Here is a 23790-nt window from a genome sequence, read left to right as displayed (position 1 = left end):
ATATATATATATAATGTATGTTCATGTTGCTGGGGAAGGAGGTATCGTTACGTAATTTACAATTAGGTTACAAAGCGAGAAAATGGAGTTCCCACGTCGCTCTTTTCATCTTGTTACGTAACAAGTCTGTGTGTTTGTCGGTTTCTTTTCACTCATCGGTAAGAAAAGAGCATCGCAAGAATCTCTTTAGAGGTTTAAACCAATCCATCCAACGTGATGCAGTTGCTACAGTCTTGCGAATTTCGTTCAAATCGGTGGATAACTGTTGTTGTAACCTAAGTATATATATATATATATATATATATATATATATATATATATATATATATATATATATATATATATATATATACGTATATATATATATATATATATATATATATATATATATATATATATATATATATACATACACACACACACACACACAAGATATATATATATATATATATATATATATATATATATATATATATATATTTTGTCCTTTTATCTTAAGTCTGTGTATGTATGTATGTATGTATGTATATATATATATATATATATATATAGATATATATATATATATATATATATATATATACACCAGTCAAGAATTAACGAAGTCGTATTATGTTCATATTAAGGTAGGAATAATAATACATCAATTTCATAGATATTTCTCCTGTGAAGTGACTGAATTTGTTAACGTTTATAGGCAGGATGTTATTGCATGTTGAATAATGAGATGGGAGGCTTTTTTAATATCCAACATTTTTAATGTGCTGACGAATTTATTCCTTTGCGTTAACAATAATAACCTCAACTCTCACCTGTAGGCCACATATGAAGAATTAACTTTTGTATATTTAACAGTTTCCATTTTCTTGACTGTCCTTCCATATTTCGGTATTAGAACTCGGCTGCCCAGTGATCCGTTAAGCGCGCGTGAACTTGTGACATTAAAATGGGTTCCATGCTTCAACCTTTCACAATGTTGACATTAATTATTACCGTTCCGTTACGGAGTACTGAGAAATTAGAGGGATATTTTCTTATTCGGGTATTGCTTCAAGCTCATCTCTCTCTCTCTCTCTCTCTCTCTCTCTCTCTCTCTCTCTCTCTCTCTCTCTCTCTCTCTCTCTCTCTCTCTAGTGTTTTTTTCGAAATGTAAGTTAGCAGTTATTTTCTGAATGGTACATAAACTTTTTCCATAGACACTGTCTTGTTATATATGTGTATGTAAATTCGTAGAGGAAACAAATCTTGTTGAATTATTGCTTGTATGTATACACATATATATGTAAATTTATTTATTAAACAGTTAATTTATTTATGTAATCATACACATATATACAAATTGACAGATTATGCTCTAAGGATACAAATCATGTATGACAATGAAATTATAATGAAAATATTTTGCCGATTAAGGTATCACGAGTCGGATGGCAGAATATTGTGAGAAATATCATACGAAAATAACGGATGTTCCAAATGCATAAATGAGGTAAGGATGAGGGGGAGATGCACAACGGTTGGACATGTCCTTGCCAACCCAGGGAGAGTAGAACGTGATATGTCAGCTGGACTCGTGTGAACACCAGATGTGTTGGAAGACCCAGAGTTAATTTTTGGATAAGAATTTGAGACAAGAGGCTGGAGAGATATTGCTGCGCACGGTTTTTATATACTATATATATATATATATATATATATATATATATATATATATAATATATAAGTCGCTTAGACCCGGATATTCTTATATAGAGTATCATTATCGTTTTATCGTTTGGCGTGATTGTGTAGGGGAAGATATGGTATTAAAAGGTATTAACGGGAACGATGCATAGGACAGAAATCTCATGGAGACGACTCATTCGCAACGGCGACCCCCATATAAAAATGGGTTAAAGCTGGGAAGAAGATGATTATCGTTTTACGATTGGAAGGATATTGGTGATGATAATCGCGATAAACATTTTAAAGAATTGTCGTTGTATGAATTAACTGAATCAGTAGAGAATGTTGTTGCGAAATTTTCTAAAGATTTTGCATGTATCAATAAAAAAAAAAAAAAAAAAATTGATTGCTTTTAATAGTTGTACTGGCAACAGAAGCTCTAGAATTTACATGTAACAATTTGAAAAAAATAAAAAACACATTTACTGCTTTTAATAGTTGTAGTGACAACAGAAGTACTAGAATTTACATGTATCAATGGAAAACAATAAAAAAAACCCACATTGACTACTTTTGATAATTGTACTAACAACAGAAGCTCTAGAATTTAGTTGTATCAATTTAAAACCATAGAATAAAAAATTGAAATCCACATTGATTGTTTTTAATAACTGTACCGCCAACAGAAGCTGGAAGTTAAGAGTGTTCTGCAAAGGCCACTGTCTGTCTGCCTCCCAGAGTCGAGTCCTCCCCAGCCATGATAAGCGACGCGTGCTTAGTGGCTGGCGGCGTTGGCGGAACAAAATGTAGGAAACTTTTTTCCATTTTTCTGATGGTTGAAGGCGATGAATTGAAATCATCGGACACCTTTTTACGTCGCTATTATCACACTCAAGTAACCAAACTACAAAGGGGGGAGTCATTTCCTGGGCGTTATCGTCGTTTATTGTTGTCATTATATTTTTTTCATTATATAAAGTTTTTTTCAGATTATTATTATGTATTTTGTTGAAAATAATGGCAGTGTTCAACGAATTAATCTTATACAGGGTCTTTTCAATTCTCCTGATAATTTGTTTTTTGACTCAGCTGGGTTGTTGAGTAGAATTCCAATATTCGTATTTGTCATAATTATGTTATTTGTCAAAAGTATTTTATAAAATATTTTATTATATATTTTATTTATATCTCTTTGATGGGTATAAACAAAATGTATAATAAAATATTTTTAATAAAGCATTTTTTATAAAACTGACATAATTTTCAACAAAACAAGTATCAAAGGTCTGCTCACTGCATATATTTATATTTTTTTATGATATATAAAGTTTTTTATACTTTGTACCAGTGCATTCATGTACCTACCGTTTCTAGCAAATTTAGCTTTTTTCAGAAACCTACCGTATTTTGCCATATTTACTATGTATACGAGTTCTTTTGCTGATAAGCAACTGGAAACTTGGGATAGATGTTGAATGAATAGATGAAAAAGAGAAAAGGTATTATAGCTTATGCTTTGTTCCGAGATACCCTGTGACTTGGTAATGAAGGGTTATATTGACAGTGGTTTTTGCCATATTGAGCCACTTACGGGTTGTTTTTTGTATGCGGTTATAGAGCAGTCCTTCAATTCACTGAAAAGAGTTAATATATCTAGCAAAGATTGTCATGGATTTTCTTGCCCTGAGAAATTCAATTTGGATTGTTAGTTTTTCAGCCTTTTCTGGACCTTAAAACTGTTGAAGATATGAATCGTTTACTTTCCTCTTCGTAGGTACAGTCATGATACTGACTGACCATTGTAAGATATCATTACTTCATGATAATATTGTTTTAATTCCATCTATCTCTTCGGACGGATACAGTCAACTGTGTTTGTTTAAGCTATCCTTTCCATCACTAACCAAAGTCATCTTAATTTATATCCACATCATTTTTTTTTCAGTACTTTTACTGTAGAAAGGTTGATTTCGTATTAAAAAAAATATGACAGCTTGGATTTGTTTTACTCCAGACAGATTGTATCATAAAAATATTGGTAGATTCGTCTTAGATTACCGTCCTCATCATACACCATCAGTTCTTATTGCGTTGTGTATCTGTCATGGATTTTATTATTTGATTTAATAATAAAGATCTTCTAATTCAGTGCAGATTTCTAGGACAACTGTTTCATGACGCTGATCAAATCGTATTCATTTCTTTAATATTTATTTTTCTTCGTCAGGGAAGTTAAATCTTCCCCTGTAGCAGTCCTCCAAACACCATCCTATTCAATTTAAATGTGAATGCAGTCTACAGTTTCTATATTAGATTTATATCATCTGTTGACACGTCAAACCTGTCGAATATCTCCTCAAAATGTGGAGTTTCTTTTCCTCAAAATAGTTCCTCATTGGACGAGTGGTTTTCGTGCCCAGCCACCAATCCGGTGGTCCGAAGTTCGATTCTCGGCCCGGCCAACGCGGAATCAAAGGAATTTATTTCTGGTGATAGAAATTAATTTCTCGATATAGTATGGTTCGGATCCCACAATAAGCTGTAGGTCCCATTGCTAGGTGACCAATTGGTTCCTAGCCACGTAAAAATATCTAATCCTTCGGGCCAGCCCTAGGAGAGCTGTTAATCAGCTCAGTATTCTGGTTAAAATAAGATATACTTAACTTTTTTTTTTTCCTCAAAATCGTCTCGGATGCGATATTAACTTTCACCTTTCTACCTCCTTCCGTCCACTCCTACCCCTCGGGGACTTTCACTGCAGTCGTGTACACATTACGCATGCGCTTGAACTGCCACTGTTCCGGACCAGCTCCTGACGAGCATGACTGATGGGGAAATGTCCATGAACTGCCACTGAACTGGGTCATGATTTGTTCGTATTGTCACGATGCCTCCCGTTATTTTCAATATTGATTGTGCGATGTCTTGGACATTCAATTTTCCTCTGTCGAATGCACTTATTCTGTACGTTCGCGCGTGGAAAATGTATGCATGCTTTAGCAGCTGTTTAATGATTTGTTTCATAGTCAGCATTTGATTATTACTTTGGGAAAAAGAAATGCTTATGGTTCTGAAGCATGGCGGCATTGAAAAACAATTTTTGTTAGATTATTGCATATTATTATTGCGAAAACCGTTTGTCATTTTTTCCTATTTGCATTCTCGAGTCAGTTCAACATACTTTTTATTCATACCGCTATGGCCATAATTTTATTGCTAGTATCTGCTAGTCAGTCAAACTTTCTTGTCGGCAGTGAAGGATCGTGTCTAGGAGATAAGATTTGGCGATAACTGAATAATTCCTATTGGATTTTTAAGATGATTAATTCTCTACTAATTTTAACTTGTATGAACGATCTGATTTTTTATTTCTATTTTTGGTAGAGCGAAAAGTATTATCAACAGTGTTATTGTTATTTGGACGGGGCTTCGCAAATATCATAAGTTATTTCTTGCGCGAGCCATTTTCCATAAGGTTCAGCTTGACGAAATTATTTTTTTTATATAATTATGGTTTTAATTATATGTGTTTTTGCAAGTGGATTTGGTATTTTGTAACTTCGCATTAATTTGTTTAAGATACCGAAATTGGGATTTTGTTTCAGGTACCGAAATAGTGGTGATTCTGTCTTGCAGTTTTGCCATTTACTAAAATTATTTACACCTATTCTTAATCAGTAATGTAAAATATTAAGTTATGTAATCATGTATGTATGTATGTACAGTACATTATGCAGTTAATTTCTAAATGTATTGAGCTTTTATGCTGTAGTCTGGATACCTTTCAAAATTCATTATTGAGTCAAACTAATGTAACTATCCTCCATCCACAGGAGTAACGTGCCCCCACCCAGCCGTGCCCATCAACACCCAGGTCTCCGTCAGCAGCAGAGAACCAGGGAGCACAGCCACGTATTCATGCGATCCGGGATATACTCTCTTCGGGTAAGAGTGATATATATATATAAAAAAAAAAAAATTCTTGTATGTGTTTGAACTTGATTAGTTTTCATCATTTTTTATTCAGGATTCCGTATAGTTCTTAGACTTCCAATTTGCCAGTAACTTTAGGTATTATTTATTTTATTTATTTATTCATTTTTTATTTATTTATTCTATTTTATTTTATTTATTTATTATCATTTGTTTTGGTCATTCACGTCACTTACGACTGGGTGGTTTTGATAGTGTGGGGGTTCCGTGTTACATCCTCTCCTTTGGAGTCCATCACTTTTCTCACTATGTATGCTGTTTTCTATAGGAGACACTCTTCTGTATGAGTCCTGAAGCTACTTCGGCATCTAGTTTTTCCAGTTTCCTTTTCAGTGATCTTGGGATCGTGCCTAGTGTTCCCATGCTTATGGGTACAATTTCCACTGGCATCTCCCATATCATTCTTATTTTTATTTCCAGGTCCTGATACTTACCAGTCTTTTCTCTCTCTCTTTCTCTTCTACTCTGTTGTCCCATGGTATCGCGACATCAATGAGTGATACTTTCTTCTTGATTTTGTCAGTCAACGTCACGTCCTGGTTTATTGGCACGTATCACCCTATCCGTCCTGATACCATAGTCCCAGAGGATCTTTCCCTGATCATTTTCTATCACTCCTTTCGGTTGGTGTTCGTACCACTTATTACTGCAAGGTAGCTGATGTTTCTTGCAGCCTGACAGACATTGATTAGAAATTCAAGCTTCTCAAAAATATGGTGTCTAGTTGAAAGAAGTTACAGATGACAAAAAATAGTGAAGAAAAGAGATTTTTCTTATTAATGAGTCTATATTTAGTTTCGCCATGTGGAGGATTTTATTTTTATTTGTGTACAGCCCCAGTGAAATGTTATGCACAAAGTTTGTTTTCGTCGATCCAGTTATCATGTAGACTCTAATATCGTATCCATTTCGAATAGTAAAAGAACTGAAGGGAAGCACATTTGCATTTTTATGATCTGAAGTTACGTTCTCATGTTTCTTTCTTAAGTCGTACTGTCATGTTGTCTCTCGTAGGTCACATTTTCATGTTACCTTTCCAAGTCAAATTTTTATGATGTTTTTCTAAATCATGTTCTCATGTTCTTTCTCAAGTCACTTTTTCATGTTACCATTCTGATGCTTTTTCATGTTATTTTTCTGAAGTTAAATTCTTATGATAGTTTTCTAAGTCATTTTCTCTTGACCTGTCTTAAGTTTCTAGTCTTTCTGAAGCCTTCTTTGCTTGTTGTCAGTTCACATTCTCTTGTTTTTCTCGTGACGTTCTTACTTCCCTTCCTAGGCCACAGTTTCATGTGGTTACGGTGGTTTGGTTTTTGTCTTGTATGCTGTAGGCATTTCAAAGTATCTGGAATCATGTTTTCCCTTCCTCGGAAAAAATTTATTTTTATTAATTTTTTTTACGTATTGAAAAATATTTATATGGACATATTTTTAAGAGGGTAATTGAGGAAGACTATCAGGAAAATCAAGATAATTATATTCTGTTCCGCCATATTACTATGATAAACATTGATGGGAGCTTTTTTTGCCAGAAACTTAACTTCTCCATTTCATCGATCTTTCACCAGAGCAGGTAGAATCCTTTTGAATCTGGTAATTTCATTTTTTTCTTACATCACGTTTAATAAAATCAAACTCATGTACGCGTAACTTGCACCGAAACTTGTTGGCGAAGAATAATAGAAATATGCGAGCATGGAGAAAGAAAGAGTTATGCTTTTCAACAGATTGATATTGGGTATCTTATGTGAAAATGCGATTTTGATTGCCTAAAGCCCAACACAAACGAGTAAGTAACGTTGATAAATAACATTAGTAATGTATCCTAGGTTTGGTAGAAACGATCATGATAACGTAAACTAAGTTTTGCTATAACGTTAATATATGATCAGTGTGTTATTATTATTATTATTATTATTATTATTATTATTATTAAATTATTATTATTATTATTATTATTATTATAGTGGGTGGCATTTTGATGGCAGTGCTTATTTCATTGTTTCTTAAGTGACAGTTCTTTTGTGGAAGTGCTAAAATTGGCCATTATGGTTGAAAAATTGTAGTATTATTCAATGTCATATATGTAATGGCAACTTTCGAGACCTCAGTCCTTGAATTATGTTTGCACTCAAGGGCAACAGTCAAGGGTACGGTAATTTGGTTAATATCTGATATATATAGAGAATATATATATATATATATATATATGTATATATATATATATATATATATATATATATATATATATATATATATATATATATATATATATATCTAAAAAACTACCAGCTGAAGTCACAGGAAGTTTTCCAAAGAAAAAACAACAGAATGCATTCTATCATTTTTTTTTAAACGAGTTCCTTGTGGTTGCAGGTGATAATTAAGTAACTTGTATATTTGTGATTTTTTAAAAACACACATGCACACACACCACACACACACACACACACACATATATATATATATATATATGTGTGTGTATATATATATATATTATATATGATATACATATATACATAAACTATATCCCCGTAACCAGTATTATCAACTTCCAGTCGTTATAGACGCGAGGTCGATTTCATAGAGAAGATACGACTTGGGCGGTTCAAGAAAGATCCGTTTTACCTGTGATAGAAATAAGTAGTGAAAAATATACCTGGTGGTTAGTCGACTGCAGTTGGTAGAAGCCGTGGTGAGAAATAAGTTGCGGGTGTAGCAACCGCATTCTTATAGACTTGCTGTAAAGCAGAAGTTTCTCCTCCGTGGCTCCGGCCCTTCTGAATCGGAGAAAGACCTGTGATGAAGGTGTTTATTAAATAAAAATAAAACGGTAGATGTTGCAAATAAATAAAACGGATGAGGCATACATACTAATCAAATATTCTTACTAAATGAATAGCAAAAAGAGAATAATTGAATGGCGACTAGGTATATTCTTTTATTTGAATTTAACAAATGCTCAGTGAAAACCATTAGTGTAATCGCCATGCTGAAACACCGTAAATTCCTTTAATACTCTACTCATATATTAGATACCGCGTAGGGAGTGTCCGCGAGTTCGATTCTCGACCATTCCATTGAGGAGTTAGAGATGTGTATTTATGGTGATAGTAGTTCACTCTCGACGTGGTTCGGAAGTCAAGTAAAGCCGTTGGTCCCGATGCTGAATAACCACTGGTTTCATGCAACGTAAAAACACCATACAAACAAACGTAGGGTGTAGTGCAGCCAGTGCACCTCACACGGTGCACTGTAGGCATTCCTTCAGGTTCTTTGCAGCGTCCCTTCGACCCCTAGCTGCAACCTCTGTCATTCCTTTTACTGTGCCTCCGTTCATAATCTCTCTTCCATCTTGCTGTCCACCCTCTCCAAACACCTTTCGAGCCCTTCTACTCTCAATTTCCCTTCGGCGCTGAATGACCTCATAGGTCTCAGTGCTTGTCCTTTTGCCTAAATTCTGTCCTATTCCAGATATTAGATAGGCCTCTTGAAGTCGATCTTATTAGAACATCCTGCGAATAAATGAAGAACTATCAGCCTGTTACTTTAGTAGATTCACATCAATCGTGCATTTGATGTCTACTAGGCCAGTCCCTTACGACGCTCCTGATTGGCTGTTGATAAGCCAATCACAGGGCTGGAAACTCTCAGTCTCTCGAGAGAGTTCACATAGGCAGGATGTACGTTCCACCTCTGAGGTATACGTTTGAAAGACGTATCCCTCAGGAGAAGTGGAACATACATCCTGCCTATGTGAACTCTCTCGAGAGACTGAGAGTTTCCAGCCCTATGATTGGCTTATCAACAGCCAATCAGGAGCGTCGTAAGGGACTGGCCTAGTAGACATCAAATGCACGTGATCAGATAATGTATTCTCAATCTTTCAGTCAGGCATTCAGTAAATACTACATTGGAAAATAGATACTTATACTTTTTACTTTTCTAAGCCCAGGCGTCTTTAGTTGGAAGTCGCCACAGGAACGGTATTTCGGCATAAACTGCGACAAGTTTGTGGACTGTTATTCAGAACATGTCTGTGAAACAGGGTGGAACCCTCTCGCTTTTTCTGAAACTTCACAGGAACTTCATTTCCGCTTGATCCTTAGCGGCTGTGTGGTCCAGAGACCTAGTTTGTGGACGGGCTGGCTCCACATGAAACCCTAGTATGTCCTAGAGACAATTTCAACAAATTCCCCTTCATAGATTTTCAGTAAAGCGAAGCAGACAGTGTTCTCTGAGATTTCAAGTCTAATGGTAAATAAAGTTAAAAAAATTACTTTATTTGCGTTATGATAAATTTACAATTCTGAGCTAGCTTTAGGTCACTCATTCATTGTCACCAAAAACATTCACTAATGCACTGAGAAGGCAAATGGCTAACATTGCTATAATTAAAACAAAAATTTATGGTTATTTAGGCTAAAAATAATTTTGTTAATGCTTAGCATTAACAATTTTACAAGTTTTGATGAAGAATTTTTTGTTTTTTTATCTACAGACCATAGCATTTTAATGGATGATTCTGATGAAATTTATTTGATCTCCAGTTGTTTTATTTAATAACCAGAAGTTGCAGGATAAAATGATCATTAGCTGCCTGAACCATTTTTTAAGATTTCTTTAATATTAAGGGTACCGAAATAAAACTTCTTTGTTTACTCAACATCAACTTGTGTCGCTTGACGTAAAGTCATCTGCGAACGTCAAGAACCCTGGAATTGTATCCATTTTTCTGCAAACAAGCACGAAATAGACCACTTCCTTTTCACTTTGCCTGTATTTGAATCCGGTTAGGAACTCCTTACACACACATTTTCACTTAAGGCAAATGAGTTGTTTCCCTCGTCGATAAAAAAAAAACAAAAAACAAAGGATGTGTTGCACAACGGATACGTCAAACGTTGTCCTTGAAAACATCCTTTCATAAATCATTAGCTAGTCTTTTTTTTTTTTCTTTTTTTTTTCGTGGTTTTCCTCTTCATCTTCTTCGTGGCATCTCAACTAGGACGATTTGCTTCCTTTGAAGATGTACGATAATTAACCCCACATGGTGTCTTCTGCCGGATGCCAGCATTGAATTGAATTCAAGGCCGTGATATTTTATAGGATGTTTCGTCCTTTGATGAGGATGCACCAAGTGACACCTTGTAATGTATACATGTCAGAATTGGATATCCAGATTTTTTCTCCTTAATTATTGAAAGTAGGTTTGAAAACGCAAGTTTAAGCAGTTATACTTATTTGGCTTGATGGAGTTTTCTGCTCCGACTGCAATCTCATAATAAGCTTTGCCTTTTTTTTTTTTTTTTTGTTTTTTTTTTTACATTTTAATATAAATGTTTCCATTCTTTTTATAAAATGTATGTCATATCAGTATTTGTGTTGAATGTCTTTTATTGATATGATGCTGATATTTATTGGATAGGTCATGTGATTCTTTTTTTTTTATTAGAATATTTTAAAAAGTCAACAAGCCATTTATTAGTCCCTCTTAAGAAATGAAAATTCATGTGTTTATATATATATATATATATATATATATATATATATATATATATATATAATATAATATATATATATATATATATATATATATATATATGTATATGCAATAGCGAAATCGGGTATTTCACGAACTACCTGAAATTTCAGGCAGATAGCGAAATGCACATTTGATCCTCAACTCGGCGAAATACATTTGTAGGGCGGGGGAGTAGTACGATCCCCCCCCCCCCCCCCACGGTGGCGGGGGGAGCTAGTACTAAAAACGGCGAGACAGTGTAGGTGAGTCAATGTTTCGCCGTGTTTAGTACTAGCTCCTGTGGGGGGGGTCATTTCGCTATCTTACCTGTAACAACAACACACACACAACAAACACCATACAACCACACACAACACTATATAAGATATATATAATAGCACACACCACCACACCACACACAAACACACACATATATATATATATATATATATATATATATATATATATATATATATATATATATATATATATGTGAATGAGAACTCCGCATTGCGCGTATAGTTTCATAGTTCACTACCAAGTTGCAGAAGTGTATATTACCCTTACCTTATTTTTCCGTTTCCTTGTACTTGCTTTCTTATGTATAACTTTTCACACAGTCGCCAACGAGCCTTGACCCGGCTTACTCACTGCCAAGGCTGACGGTAAAACTCCCTAGAAAAACGACTGCGATTATGCTTTATTTCCGCTCGTTTCGTATTTCCCTTAAGATGGAAACAATAGACAGACGGCGTCTTTTTGAGCGCCACTTCGGAATCTGTAGTAATTCATCCTTGAATTGAATGTGTGAATGTGATTGTCATTCGCTTTTAAGGACTTTAGAGTATTACATCATTAAATTCTTATTCCCGTGGGAACTTCTCCAACTTTTTTTTGCGTAATTAAACCGGGTAGTATCTATAACTGTGCACAAATACAATCTTTGCATATATACGTATATATATATATATATATATATATATAGATATATATATATATATATATATATATATATTGTATGTATGTGTATATATATGTGTGGGTGTGTGTGTGTATGTATTATAAGGGTTTTAAATTGAATCAGCTATCGTCTATAACTGTGCATAACCACAATCTTGTATATATATATATATATATAAATATATATATATATATATATATATATATATATATATATATATATATATATATTATAAGGATTTTGCAAGCTTGCATTTGTTTTATTGCTACAAGCAATAAGTTAGATATTGAAAATAAATGTATCTCTCTCTCTCTCTCTCTCTCTCTCTCTCTCTCTCTCTAGAGAAAAAAGAAACCATAACTCATGCAGCGCTTAATGCGTCAACTGCTGAATTAAAAATGATGCTTATTGTAAGAGAGAGCACGTTTTATAAAGACGATAGAAGACAGAGAGGTTGACAGAGGAAGAACGGTGTGGTTATACAAAGAAGACTGTGTATGTCGATCCAGTGGCTGCTTTAAAACGGTTATGAGTGAAGTTTGAAAGTTATGGGAACAAGGCGTGATCCTACCTCTAGCTTGCTCGGCGCGGGTGCTAAAATCTACAGTCAAATAGAGCGTAGTTTCACCAACGAAAATCAAACTAAATACGCTATATTTTATTATTAATAATTTTTCTGTACTGTTTAACATGCATATTATTTATTTTTTACATTTTTATTTTAATGAATAAATCATAAATATCCTATCCTAAAATTCCTGTATCATTAACTGAACTCGAAACACCTTTTTCAGACATTTTCAGGCTTTCCTAAACCCAACAAGAAGAAGAAGAAGAAGAAGAAGAAGAACAACAAAGTAGTTTGTAGGCTTACTTCCCGAGTAAGCAAAATTCTGTATGTGACATGTATGGACTTGGAAAAAGGAGTGTGGAGCATGTTGAGGATGTAAAGTATTGAAAGATAGTTAAAGTGTATATACTATTATACACACATATAATGTATATATAGTATACATATATTTGTGTGTATATACATGTACATGATACCATTTATTCTTGTATGACACGCTAGTGGTTTCAGGTATAGTTATAGACTACTCATCGCTATTATTAGCAAGAGCCACGATCTCCCCTCTCCTCCTACGGGTCAGAAACGGTCTTAAACGATTAAGAACTCCGCCAGACGCTTTGATCCGATGGCTAACCACCGTGAGTTTGATAGTTAATTATCTGGATCTTTTTGTGATTACTCAGTGTCTTCGAACTCCGTTAGAGCAGGGCCAGTTGTGTTATTATATACTCGCGCATGGTAACACTGCGTCCGGGGTTTAAATAGTTACGCGATGTGTAAGTTTTAGGTAAATAAAAGGATATCTGGGTGTACATTTGCAACTGAAAAGTGTTTTAATCATTTACTGTATGCGAATTACATGGTTAATATTCGAAATATTGTTATTATTGTTGAATGTAAGCTGAATGTAACTATTTAAAGCCTGGGACGCAGTGTTACCATTCGCGAGCACCACAGGCGGGTGGACAGATGGAAAAAAACCGAGTATAATATTATTTTGGTTTCTTTCTTATGCTGTTATTCCAGCAATTATTGTGCGCCGTTGAATAGTAACTAAAGTAAACGAACGTTAGCTTGACCTCTACTTGTCATTCAGACGTTCATTAAAGAATGTGAGTCCTGGAGTACTGGGACTTTCCGATATGAATTTGTAAAGCGTCTCCGCGGAACTTTGAGAGCATCGACAGTGGTCTAGCCCATAGGTTCCTTTCTGCATCGATTATTAGCGTGTTAGCATTGGAGTGTTCCATAGTCTGTGCCCTTCGCAACAATAAATTCTGCTCTAGTTCATGTTAACACTTTCAAGGCCCGGTAGATGGTTAGTGCCGTTAGTGTACCTCATGCGGTGCACTGTAGGCATTACTTAATGTTCCATGCAGCGTGCCTTCGGCCACTAGCTGCAACCCCTTTCGTTCCTTTTACTGTACCTCCTTTCATATTCTCTTTCTTCTATCTTACTTTCCACCCTCTCCTAATAATTGCTTCATAGTGCAACTGCGAGGTTTTCGTCCTGTTACACCTATCAACCCTTTTACTGTCAGTTTCCATTTCAGCACTGAATAGCCTCATAGGTCCAAGTGCTTGGCCTTTGGCCTAAATTCCATATTCAATTCAATTCAATTCAACACTTTCAAGGAATTATCACTTACGCAGTCGATGTCCAGGTACAGAGAAAAATACATCTGAATCCTCGGTTGTTCCCAACACGTAGTTATTTAATAATGTGGTGTTAAGCGATACTCTTATTTTTTATAGGTATTTTTGCTTTTTGTCTTGTAGTTAGAATTTACCGCCAACGAGAATCTTCTTCTTCCCAGCTTTTTCCCATTTTTATATGGGGTCGCCGTTTCGGATGAGCCGTTTCCATCTATTTCTATCTTGCGCTTCTGCCTCATCAATTCCCTTCTCATGTAAATCTCCTCTCACACAGTCCTTCTCTCTTTCTTGGTCTCCCTCTCTTTCTTCTTCCTTGCACCTCCACTCCCATAGTATGTCTCCCAGCGTGGTCCTCATCTCTCCTCAACAGGTGTCCATACCATCTCAGCCTCCCCTCCTGCACTTTCTTTGATACTTCCACCACCTTAGTTGACCCCCTTATGTAGTCATTTCTGATCCTATCCACTCTTGTTACCCCAGACATCCACCTAAGCATTCTCATTTCTGCCACATCCATCTTCTTCTGCTCTGCTTTTCTCATGCTTGCTGTTTCCGTACCATACAGCATTGCTGTTCTTACCACCGTCTTGTGAAATTTTCCTTTAACCTAAGCGGCACTCTTTTGTCACAAAGAACTCCCGAGGCCGCTCTCCAGTTGTTCCAGCCTGCCTGTACCCGATGTTTTACTTCTTCTTCCATACTTCCTCCAGCGTTAACAAAAGATCCCAAATACTTAAACTTATCAACTCTCCTTATTTGCTCTCCACCAAGCTGAATACTTTCTCTATCATCCCCCTCAGTGGTGGTACACATATATTCTGTCTTGGATCTACTTATTCTCATTCCTCTGTCCTCCAGTACTTGTCTCCATCTTTCCAATTTCACTTCCAGATCTTCCCTGCTTCTCTGGCACCTACAGAAACCAATTATCATCCGCATACAATATGTTCCATGGTACTGTCTCCCTTACTTCCTCTATTATAACATCCATCACTATGTTAAAGATAAATGGGCTCAGAGCCGACCCCTGGTGTAATCCTACTCTCACCTCAAAACCTTCTGTCTCCCCAACACTGCTCCTCACTCTGGTAAATACATTCCGGTACATCTCTTGTATCAATCGCACATACTTCTCTGGCACCATCTTCTCCCTCAGGCTCCTCCATACCTCTTGTCTCGGGACTCTGTCATAAGCCTTTTCAAGGTCAATGATACCATATGTAGGTCCCTTTGTCTTTCCCCGAATTTCTCCATTATTTGCCTCAGACAAAATATACCATCTGTTCCCCTTCCCTTCATAAATCCATCTGCTCTTTACCTATTTGTACTTCTTCTCTCAGTCTAGCATCTATCATCCTTTCCAGTATCTTCAAAGTGTGGGACATCAATTTAATGCCCCTATAATTACCACACTCTTGGACATCGCCTTTCCCTTTAAAAATTGGGATCAATATACTCCCACGCCACTCATTTGGTATCTTTTCCTGTTCAAGGATCTTTATCATAAGATCGTACAGTATATCCACTCCTTCATCTCCTAATGCTTTCCATGCCTCCACCGGGATCATGTCTGGTCCGGTTGCCTTCCCATTCTTCATCTTCTTCAGTGCATTTAGTACCTCTTGCCTAGAAAAACCTCATTACCATGCCAATGTTCACTTGCCCATCCTCTCTTATTAGTCTATTATTTTCTTCATTTAACAACTGTTCGAAATATTCTTTCCATCTCTTCACAATGTCTTCCTCCTTTCTAAGCACTACACCCTCTTGATTCTTTATTTGTTTGATGTGTATATATTTGGCTGCTCTTATTTCTAGCCTTTGATAGCTTGATCATCTTCTTTAATCCTTCCTTTGTCCCCAGCTCATTATACACATCATCATACGACTTTGCTTTAGCTTGGGCTACCACCTTTTTCACCACCTTGTTTTTCTCTCTGTACCTATTTCTGTCTTCCACTGACTGTGACTCTTCCCATCTTTTCTTTGCCTCCTTCTTATCTTTTACTACTTTCTCAATGTCTTCATCCCACCACCAACTATCCTTTTCTTCCCATATGATACCAGATGTCTCTCCTAGCAGCTCCTTTCCATGCCTTCTTATTACTGCTGCATTTCGTGCCCACCATTCTTGACATCTCAATCCCTATATCAATATCCTCCAAAACCCTCCTCTTAAACTCTCTCTTCTTATCCCCTTCCTTCTGTAATTCGTACCATTTAATTTTCCTTATCCCTTTAGCTTTGGTTTTTTCTTTCCCTTTTCAACTTCAAGTCCATACATAGCAGCCTGTGTTGGGGGGCTACATGGTCGCCTGGAATAACTTTGCAGTTCTTGACCTCCACCAGATTTATCCTTTTATACAAGAATAGTCTATCTGGGAGAATCTTCCCCCACTCCTATATGTTATTAGGTGTTCCCTTTTCTTCTCAAAAAATGTGTTTACTATTGCCATGTCGAATGACACGCAAGTCCACTACACTCTCTCCTTCTGGGTTTCTCTCCCCAATTCCATGGCCCCCATGCACCCGCCCATCGCCTCATTTCACTTCCGACATGGACCATTCAAATCTGCCCCAACTATCCACCCCTCTCATGCTCTTCCAGTTCTTGCATTATTCCATCCATGTCTCTCCAGAAATTTCCCTTCTCTTCTTCTGTGCAACCAACTTGTGGTGCATATGCGCTTATAATATTCAGAATCTCTCCTCCATAACATATCTTCAATCTGATGATACGGTCATTCTTTCTATGCACTTCCATTACCGAGTTCTTTAGTTCACTAGACAGTACTATGCCAACTCCATTTCTACCTTGTTTATTTGCTCCACTATAATAATGCTTATATCCATCTCCCAACTCTTTAGCTTTATTTCCTTTCCACCGCGCGTTTCTTGCACACACACAACATCTACTTTCTTTCTCTCATCAAGTCAGCCAATTCTCTACCTCTCCCAGTCATGGACCCAACATTTAGCTGACATACTCTGAACCCAATGTGAGCTCGCTTCTTTAGCTGCACCCGCTCTCCTGATGCAGTAGCCCTCGCCTTACCACAGAGTTATGGGCATGTCTCTGTGCGTCGTTTACGGAGTACGCCCTATCTTACCTCTTTCCATATTTCGGCTCATTCCATTTTTGGTTTTCGGCACAGATTTTTACAGCCGGATGCCCTTCCTGACACCAACCCTCCCTATTTATCCGGGCTTGGGACCGGCACCCATAAGGACTTGGTTGCCACCCCCCCATGGTGGCTAGGTTTTACCGCTAACGAGAATATGATTAGGAATAGAAACGTCATAAGGATGATTAGCACATACAATAGAAGGGAGGAGCATTGAAAACATTGAAAGGAACAATGGAATTCCTCATCTATGGACCTGCTGGATGAGAACCTATGGAAGAGTATTTGGTGTTTTAGAAGAAAAGCTTACATCTGGAAAGCAAGTTGGTAAACAATCAAGCAAACATCCTGAGTGTATTGCATGCAGTATAGCTAAGAATTGTATATCTGGTGGCTATTCGACTTTTAGAATTGTATGGACTGCAACCATACTGCTGTTAGGACTAGCATATATATATATATATATATAATTGTGTGTGTATGTGTGTATTATTAAAGTGGGCATGTATATAAATAGAGAGTTTTATGCAACGTTAAGTAAAAGATATTGATATTTTCACAAATCGTTTTACGATTTAATTTTCCGGCAATTTATTTCTTCAAGTACCCTCATATACATATGCACTTACCTTCAGATCTCTTGACTGAAGCTGTCAATATTCTCTCTTATAACAGTCACGTCTGTTTTTGCACGCATGCATGTGATTGAAGAAACGCACTCGTCTGTCAGCACTTTCATGCAAGCTTGAGCACCCACGCAATTAAGGAAGAAAAAAGCGTAGAGCACCCAAGCTCGTGAAATCACTGGAGTCAAGCGCTGTTAAGTCATAGACGCTGATGGTGCGGCCATTTATAGCAACCTTATACGTTTGCATACAGGGCAGTGGTGGTTTGTTCAGCGGGTGAAATTATCAGTGGCCATCTTCCGGAACTGCAAATAAGATAACATTGTCAGGTGTTTACGAAAGAATACGGCTTTCTCTCTCTCTCCCTTTCTCTCTCTCCCTTTCTCTCTCTCGACTTTTCCGTTCGCTAGCTCCTCCCTTCAGAAATGTTTTGCTCAACAGAAATAACGTATTTAGTCTGTTTAAGTCATTTTTATTTTCCGGGCGCTTTGTCACACTTGAACTTCTCATTCCCACGGTAGTCCCATGTCCCTGAATTTTTAGATGCTGATCTGGTAAAAGGGTGTGGTCCGTCATTCCTTTCATTGACATCAGGAGTACGCCTTTGTATATTGATAGGTATGTGTTAAGAAGACGACACGTTCGATGGAATTATGTTATTGGTCGATATAGTTATTATTTTGCACTAATGAGTAACTATTACGTATATCTGTGTCCGACGGTCTATGATACCCATCCATAAGACTTGAGTTATAGTAACCCATATAAACTGGTGCTTGATTGTTCCACAGTAAGATTATGAATGTAATATTTCAAGTTTCTCTTACTTCACTTTTGGCGCAAAAATGCATTTTCCTATTGAAGTCTCGTATTAAATCTTCTTTATCCGAAGATATTGTAGTAAATCCGCAGTGGCTGTTGTTATTCCTATTTCATTTGGCTTAATGTAAGCAATGTTTCCGAAATTATTGTTTTTGTTTGCTGCAGAATGAACCACTGGTTCCAAGCAACGTAAAAACACCATACAAACAAACAAAAGTTACCATTATGGGACACCCCCCCAAAAAAAGAAATAAATACAAATAATTTTTTTGTCTTAATTGTCAAGCATCGCTAACATTGTCAAGACTTATTGAGTGAAACTAATGTGTGAACGATTTTATTTCAGATCCTCAACTGCTACTTGTGGCGCAGATGGAAAGTGGGCCGGAGAGCTGCCTCATTGCGGTTGGTATCGAAGCGTTTCTGAATGACTCGCTTTTTTTTTCTTTCTTTCTTTTTTTTTCATCGTCATTTTCTGCTGATCAAACAATTTACGAGCTCGATTTTCCCTTTTAAGAAAATTTTCTCTGAGTTTTTTTCTCAAAATTGTACAGCTCTTTTTTCAGTTTTCTACATTAGAAGTAATTTGTTATGATTCTTTCCTTAGAACGTTTTCTTATTCCCTAAATGTACACGTAAATCGATGAAGTGTTTTTCTGTTCTTTTACATCTTGACTTTTCATTGGTTAGAACTTCTGTGCTATTGGGTGACTTTCTGTGCTTTGATTTGTTCACACTACCTATAAAATTCCGATAAAATAGAATACATAATATATATTAATTTTAGGAATCTAGTTCATTAGTATATATTCATTTTAGGAACCTAGTTCATTAGTATATATTCATTTTAGGAATCTAGTTCATTAGTATATATTCATTTTGAGGAATTCTAGTTCATTGGTATACAAATTTCATTTTAGGAATCTTAGTTCATTGGTATAAAATTCATTTTAGGAATATAGTTTTCAGTTATATATATTATTTTGACATTTTAGGAATCTAGTTCATTAGTATATATTTATTTTAGGAATCTCGTTGCATTGGTATATATGTTTGCAATTTTTAGGAATCTTAGTTCATTGCATATATATTCACTTTAGGAATCTCGTTCATTAGTATATATTCATTTTAGGAATATAGTTCATTAGTATATTTTCATTTTAGGAATCTTGTTCATTGGTATATATTCATTTTAGGAATCTGGTTCATTGGTATATATTCATTTTAGGAATCTCGTTCATTAGTATATATTCATTTTAGGAATCTAGTTCATTAGTATATATTCATTTTAGGAATCTAGTTCATTGGTATATATTCATTTTAGGAATCTCGTTCATTGGTATATATTCATTTTAGGAATCTAGTTCATTAGCATATATTCATTTAAGAGTCTCGTTCATTTTTATATATTCATTTTAGGAATCTCGTTCATTAGTACATATTCATTTTAGGAATCTAGTTCATTAGTATATATTCATTTTAGGAATCTAGTTCATTGGTACATATTCATTTTAGGAATCTAGTTCATTAGTATATATTCATTTTAGGAATCTTCTTCATTAGTGTATATTCCATTTTAGGAATCTAGTTCATTAGTATATATTCATTTTAGAATCTCGTTCATTGGTATATATTCATTTTAGGAATCTAGTTCATTGGTATATATTCATTTTAGGAATCTAGTTCATTGGTATATATTCATTTTAGGAATCTAGTTCATTGGTATATATTCATTTTAGGTGTCTAGTTCATTAGTATAAATTCATTTTAGGAATCTAGTTCATTAGTATAAATTCATTTTAGGAATCTAGTTCATTAGTGTATTTTCATTTTAGGAATCTCGTTCATTGGTATATATTCATTTTAGGTATCTAGTTCATTAGTATAAATTCATTTTAGGAATCTCGTTCATTGGTATATATTCATTTTCGGAATCTCGTTCATTGGTATATATTCGTTTTAGGAATCTAGTTCATTGGTATATATTCATTTTAGGAATCTCGTTCATTAGTATAAATTCATTTTAGGAATCTAGTTCATTATTATATATTCATTATAGCTGATTTTGTCAATTTAGTTTTTTCCATTTTGAGTGAACGTCAAGGCTACGTCACAACAGCCATTGACGACGTTATCCTTTAAATTTGCAGCCACGAACGTCGCTTGGAAGAAGCCGGTGAACCAGTCCTCGACGGCGAGAGGAGGCGCTGGCGAAAACGCCAACGACGGCGACCTGACGACGGTGCACGACGGCCAGAAATGCACCGAGACACTGGTGGAGGCCTCCCCCTGGTGGGTCGTCGATCTCTTGCAGGAGTACGAGATCTCCGTCGTCAGGATCACCACCAGAGGATGTTGTGGTGAGTGGGACGCTTCCGCAGTGAGTGGGCGTGGTATTTCAGCTGATCAGTTAGTTAGATTTTTAAAAGCTATGGCGACGATGGTTTAAAAGCGTCACCACTAGGACGCTGCTATTCTATGAAGTGCTAATTTTTGGATCCAATACTTGTGATCACCTTCTGCAGGGTTGTGAACCCCTTGGGGGACAAAACCTCCCTTCGGATGAACCTCGAGGTCAACGCCGCGTATCAGTTTGGTCTTTTTACGAAGAAATGCTACAACAGTAGTCGTAAGCAGTAGAATGTTGCTGCTCTAGGAAGTGTCGGTGGTTGGGATAAAGAATGAATGTCTCTGGGCTAGCTAAAGAATATAAATACTAAAAAGGGGGTAATGCTTCCAGTGTCTGCAAGACTTGGGTGATGGTAAAGGAGTATTGGAGAGACTGATGATGAAGAAATGGAAGTGAAGAAGTTAGAGCAGGGAATGATAATATGATTGATGGACGAATATGAGTAGCTTATTTACACCATTGTTTGGAAGTACATATGATGAATGATTTTAGGGTAAGGGAAGTGAGTCGCTTATCAGGTGAAGCGAGGAAGGTAGCAATGTGTATGTAAATAATCGGTAAATGACTTTGAGGGTCCTATGGAAGTCAAGATGGTATTGTATGCAGTGATGTTGGACAAATTCGTCTATGGAAGAAAACTGGATGTTGAATGCAAATTAAAGAAAATAAGTTGAAGTTGTCTAGATTGTTTGTGTGTTGACAGTTACATGATATGAGTAAGTAGTAAAGTGATTAGCATAGATTGATGAAAGGAGTGGAGAAATAATTCTAATGCGTTATGAAGGAGCAGAAAAGGAAAAGTTAGGAAGGCCGTAACATCCAAGAAGCATAAGAATACACACATGGTAAGAGGTGAATGGTATACCGTGTGTGTGTGTGTGTATGTGTGTGGGAGGTTTTATTTCCTAGTAATGAACTTTCTATGTAAATGAATTGGGTGCATAATGTTGTGCAAGTTTTCTGTACCGTGTGTTCACCCGCTATTCAGTAGTTAAATTATAAATGTAGCAATGCCCATTGTGTTGTTTTTTCTCTAGAGCAGCCCACATAGTAAAGGAAACACACGCACACATATACTTTATGTGTGTGTATTTATTTATGTATGCATCTATATAATATATATTTATATACATACATACTGTGTGTGTGTGATGTTTGGTAAAAAGAAAAAGAAAAAAAAAAAAGCTTGTGATTCACATTCCTTTAGGCCGGTTTGAATGTTTCACCCGGCCTTGTCGTAGACAGTTAACAGCTAACGGCAGTTTAATTCAACCTCGAAACTTTTCGGATAATGGCATTCACTGACTGGCGAGTTCAGTTATCGGTAAGCATTGGTAATCGTTCCGGTGATCATTTTGAATGTGGAAAATCTAAGTATTAGATAAAAGCATTGCACATCCAGTAGTCATGAGGTTAATACGGAATCGTCCATGAAAATAACTCGAATGACTTTTTTTGTTCGTACGTTCATACCAAAATGATGAATCCCTGTGGATATCACAGCGGGAATCGGCCCGCAAAGAATCCTCTTGCTACGCGAGAACCGGTTTTTGGCTCACCAGTACAGGGATCCGTTAGGACGACTCAGGCACGACTCTAGAATAGCAACTATTTGTTTTTTTATTCCTATTTCTTTATGGACGGATCCGTTACGCGTGAGATCTGATGACACAGTTTTCCCCGGGTCATCTGGCCTTGGGTCAAGTGGCTTCGAATGATCTTTTTTGAGAACGTAGATACGTGTCCGTGATAACTTACAAATGATAATTGTTTTTAAAAAACAGATGGCATGATTCGTTTTATGTACGTTCTTAAACTAAGCAATTTTTAGCTTAAGATCAGAATATGATAGTAATAGTTCGTATTAAAATGACATCTACAATTGTCCTTGGACTTGAGAGAAGATGCCTTGATAAATTCGATATACTTTCTGAAATCTGTTACTTATCCTTCTTGAAAAAAAACTTTTTCTTGATGAAGCTAAAATTATATTATTAGTTTGCATTAAATATATAACCCTTACTTGCCCCTAAGTTATGTCGAAGGAGAGGCCTGTAAAAAAGTGCGACTCCCTCATACAGGTTTAAAATCCGTCGAGAATATTAAAGCTACGGTGGTAACCTCAGGTAACCTTGGCTTCATAACGCGGGTCATTGGCCTCTGCATTTAATGTCAACCGCATCGCATGGATTCGTCATTGCTGCAAGCAGCAACTCGAACCTTGCAGTTGTGCAACAATAGCTGCTGAACCGTTTAAGGCTTGCTTGCATTTTCGTTCACCAGCGCTGCATAGCAATTCTACTTTCCTTTCTGTGTTTTGTGTAAATGTTAGCAGCTTAAGTTCTGTCAACAGCGAGCTTCTTGTAGCTGCGTTAGTGTAGTAGTTTTCTGAACTGTTTGTTCGAATAATAGCACCCACTTTATTGGAATTTATTGT

General features: G+C 36.2%; 1 protein-coding gene across 1 annotated transcript in view; it reads left to right on the top strand.

The window, feature by feature from the left end:
• The window catches only part of LOC135221007 (CUB and sushi domain-containing protein 3-like), a 190513-nt gene that overhangs the window by 114824 nt on the left and 51899 nt on the right, over positions 1-23790 (top strand). Inside the window, exons 2-4 of the mRNA XM_064258723.1 lie at positions 5499-5610; positions 19290-19348; positions 21094-21303. Coding sequence (XP_064114793.1) covers positions 5499-5610; positions 19290-19348; positions 21094-21303 — 381 coding nt within the window. The remainder of the gene's footprint in view (positions 1-5498; positions 5611-19289; positions 19349-21093; positions 21304-23790) is intronic.

This window comes from Macrobrachium nipponense, chromosome 2 (genome assembly GCF_015104395.2).
Source record: "Macrobrachium nipponense isolate FS-2020 chromosome 2, ASM1510439v2, whole genome shotgun sequence".
In the NCBI taxonomy this organism is placed as follows: domain Eukaryota; kingdom Metazoa; phylum Arthropoda; class Malacostraca; order Decapoda; family Palaemonidae; genus Macrobrachium; species Macrobrachium nipponense.
Note: the sequence above shows the minus strand (reverse complement) of the source record. Positions and strands in the feature narration are given on the sequence as shown.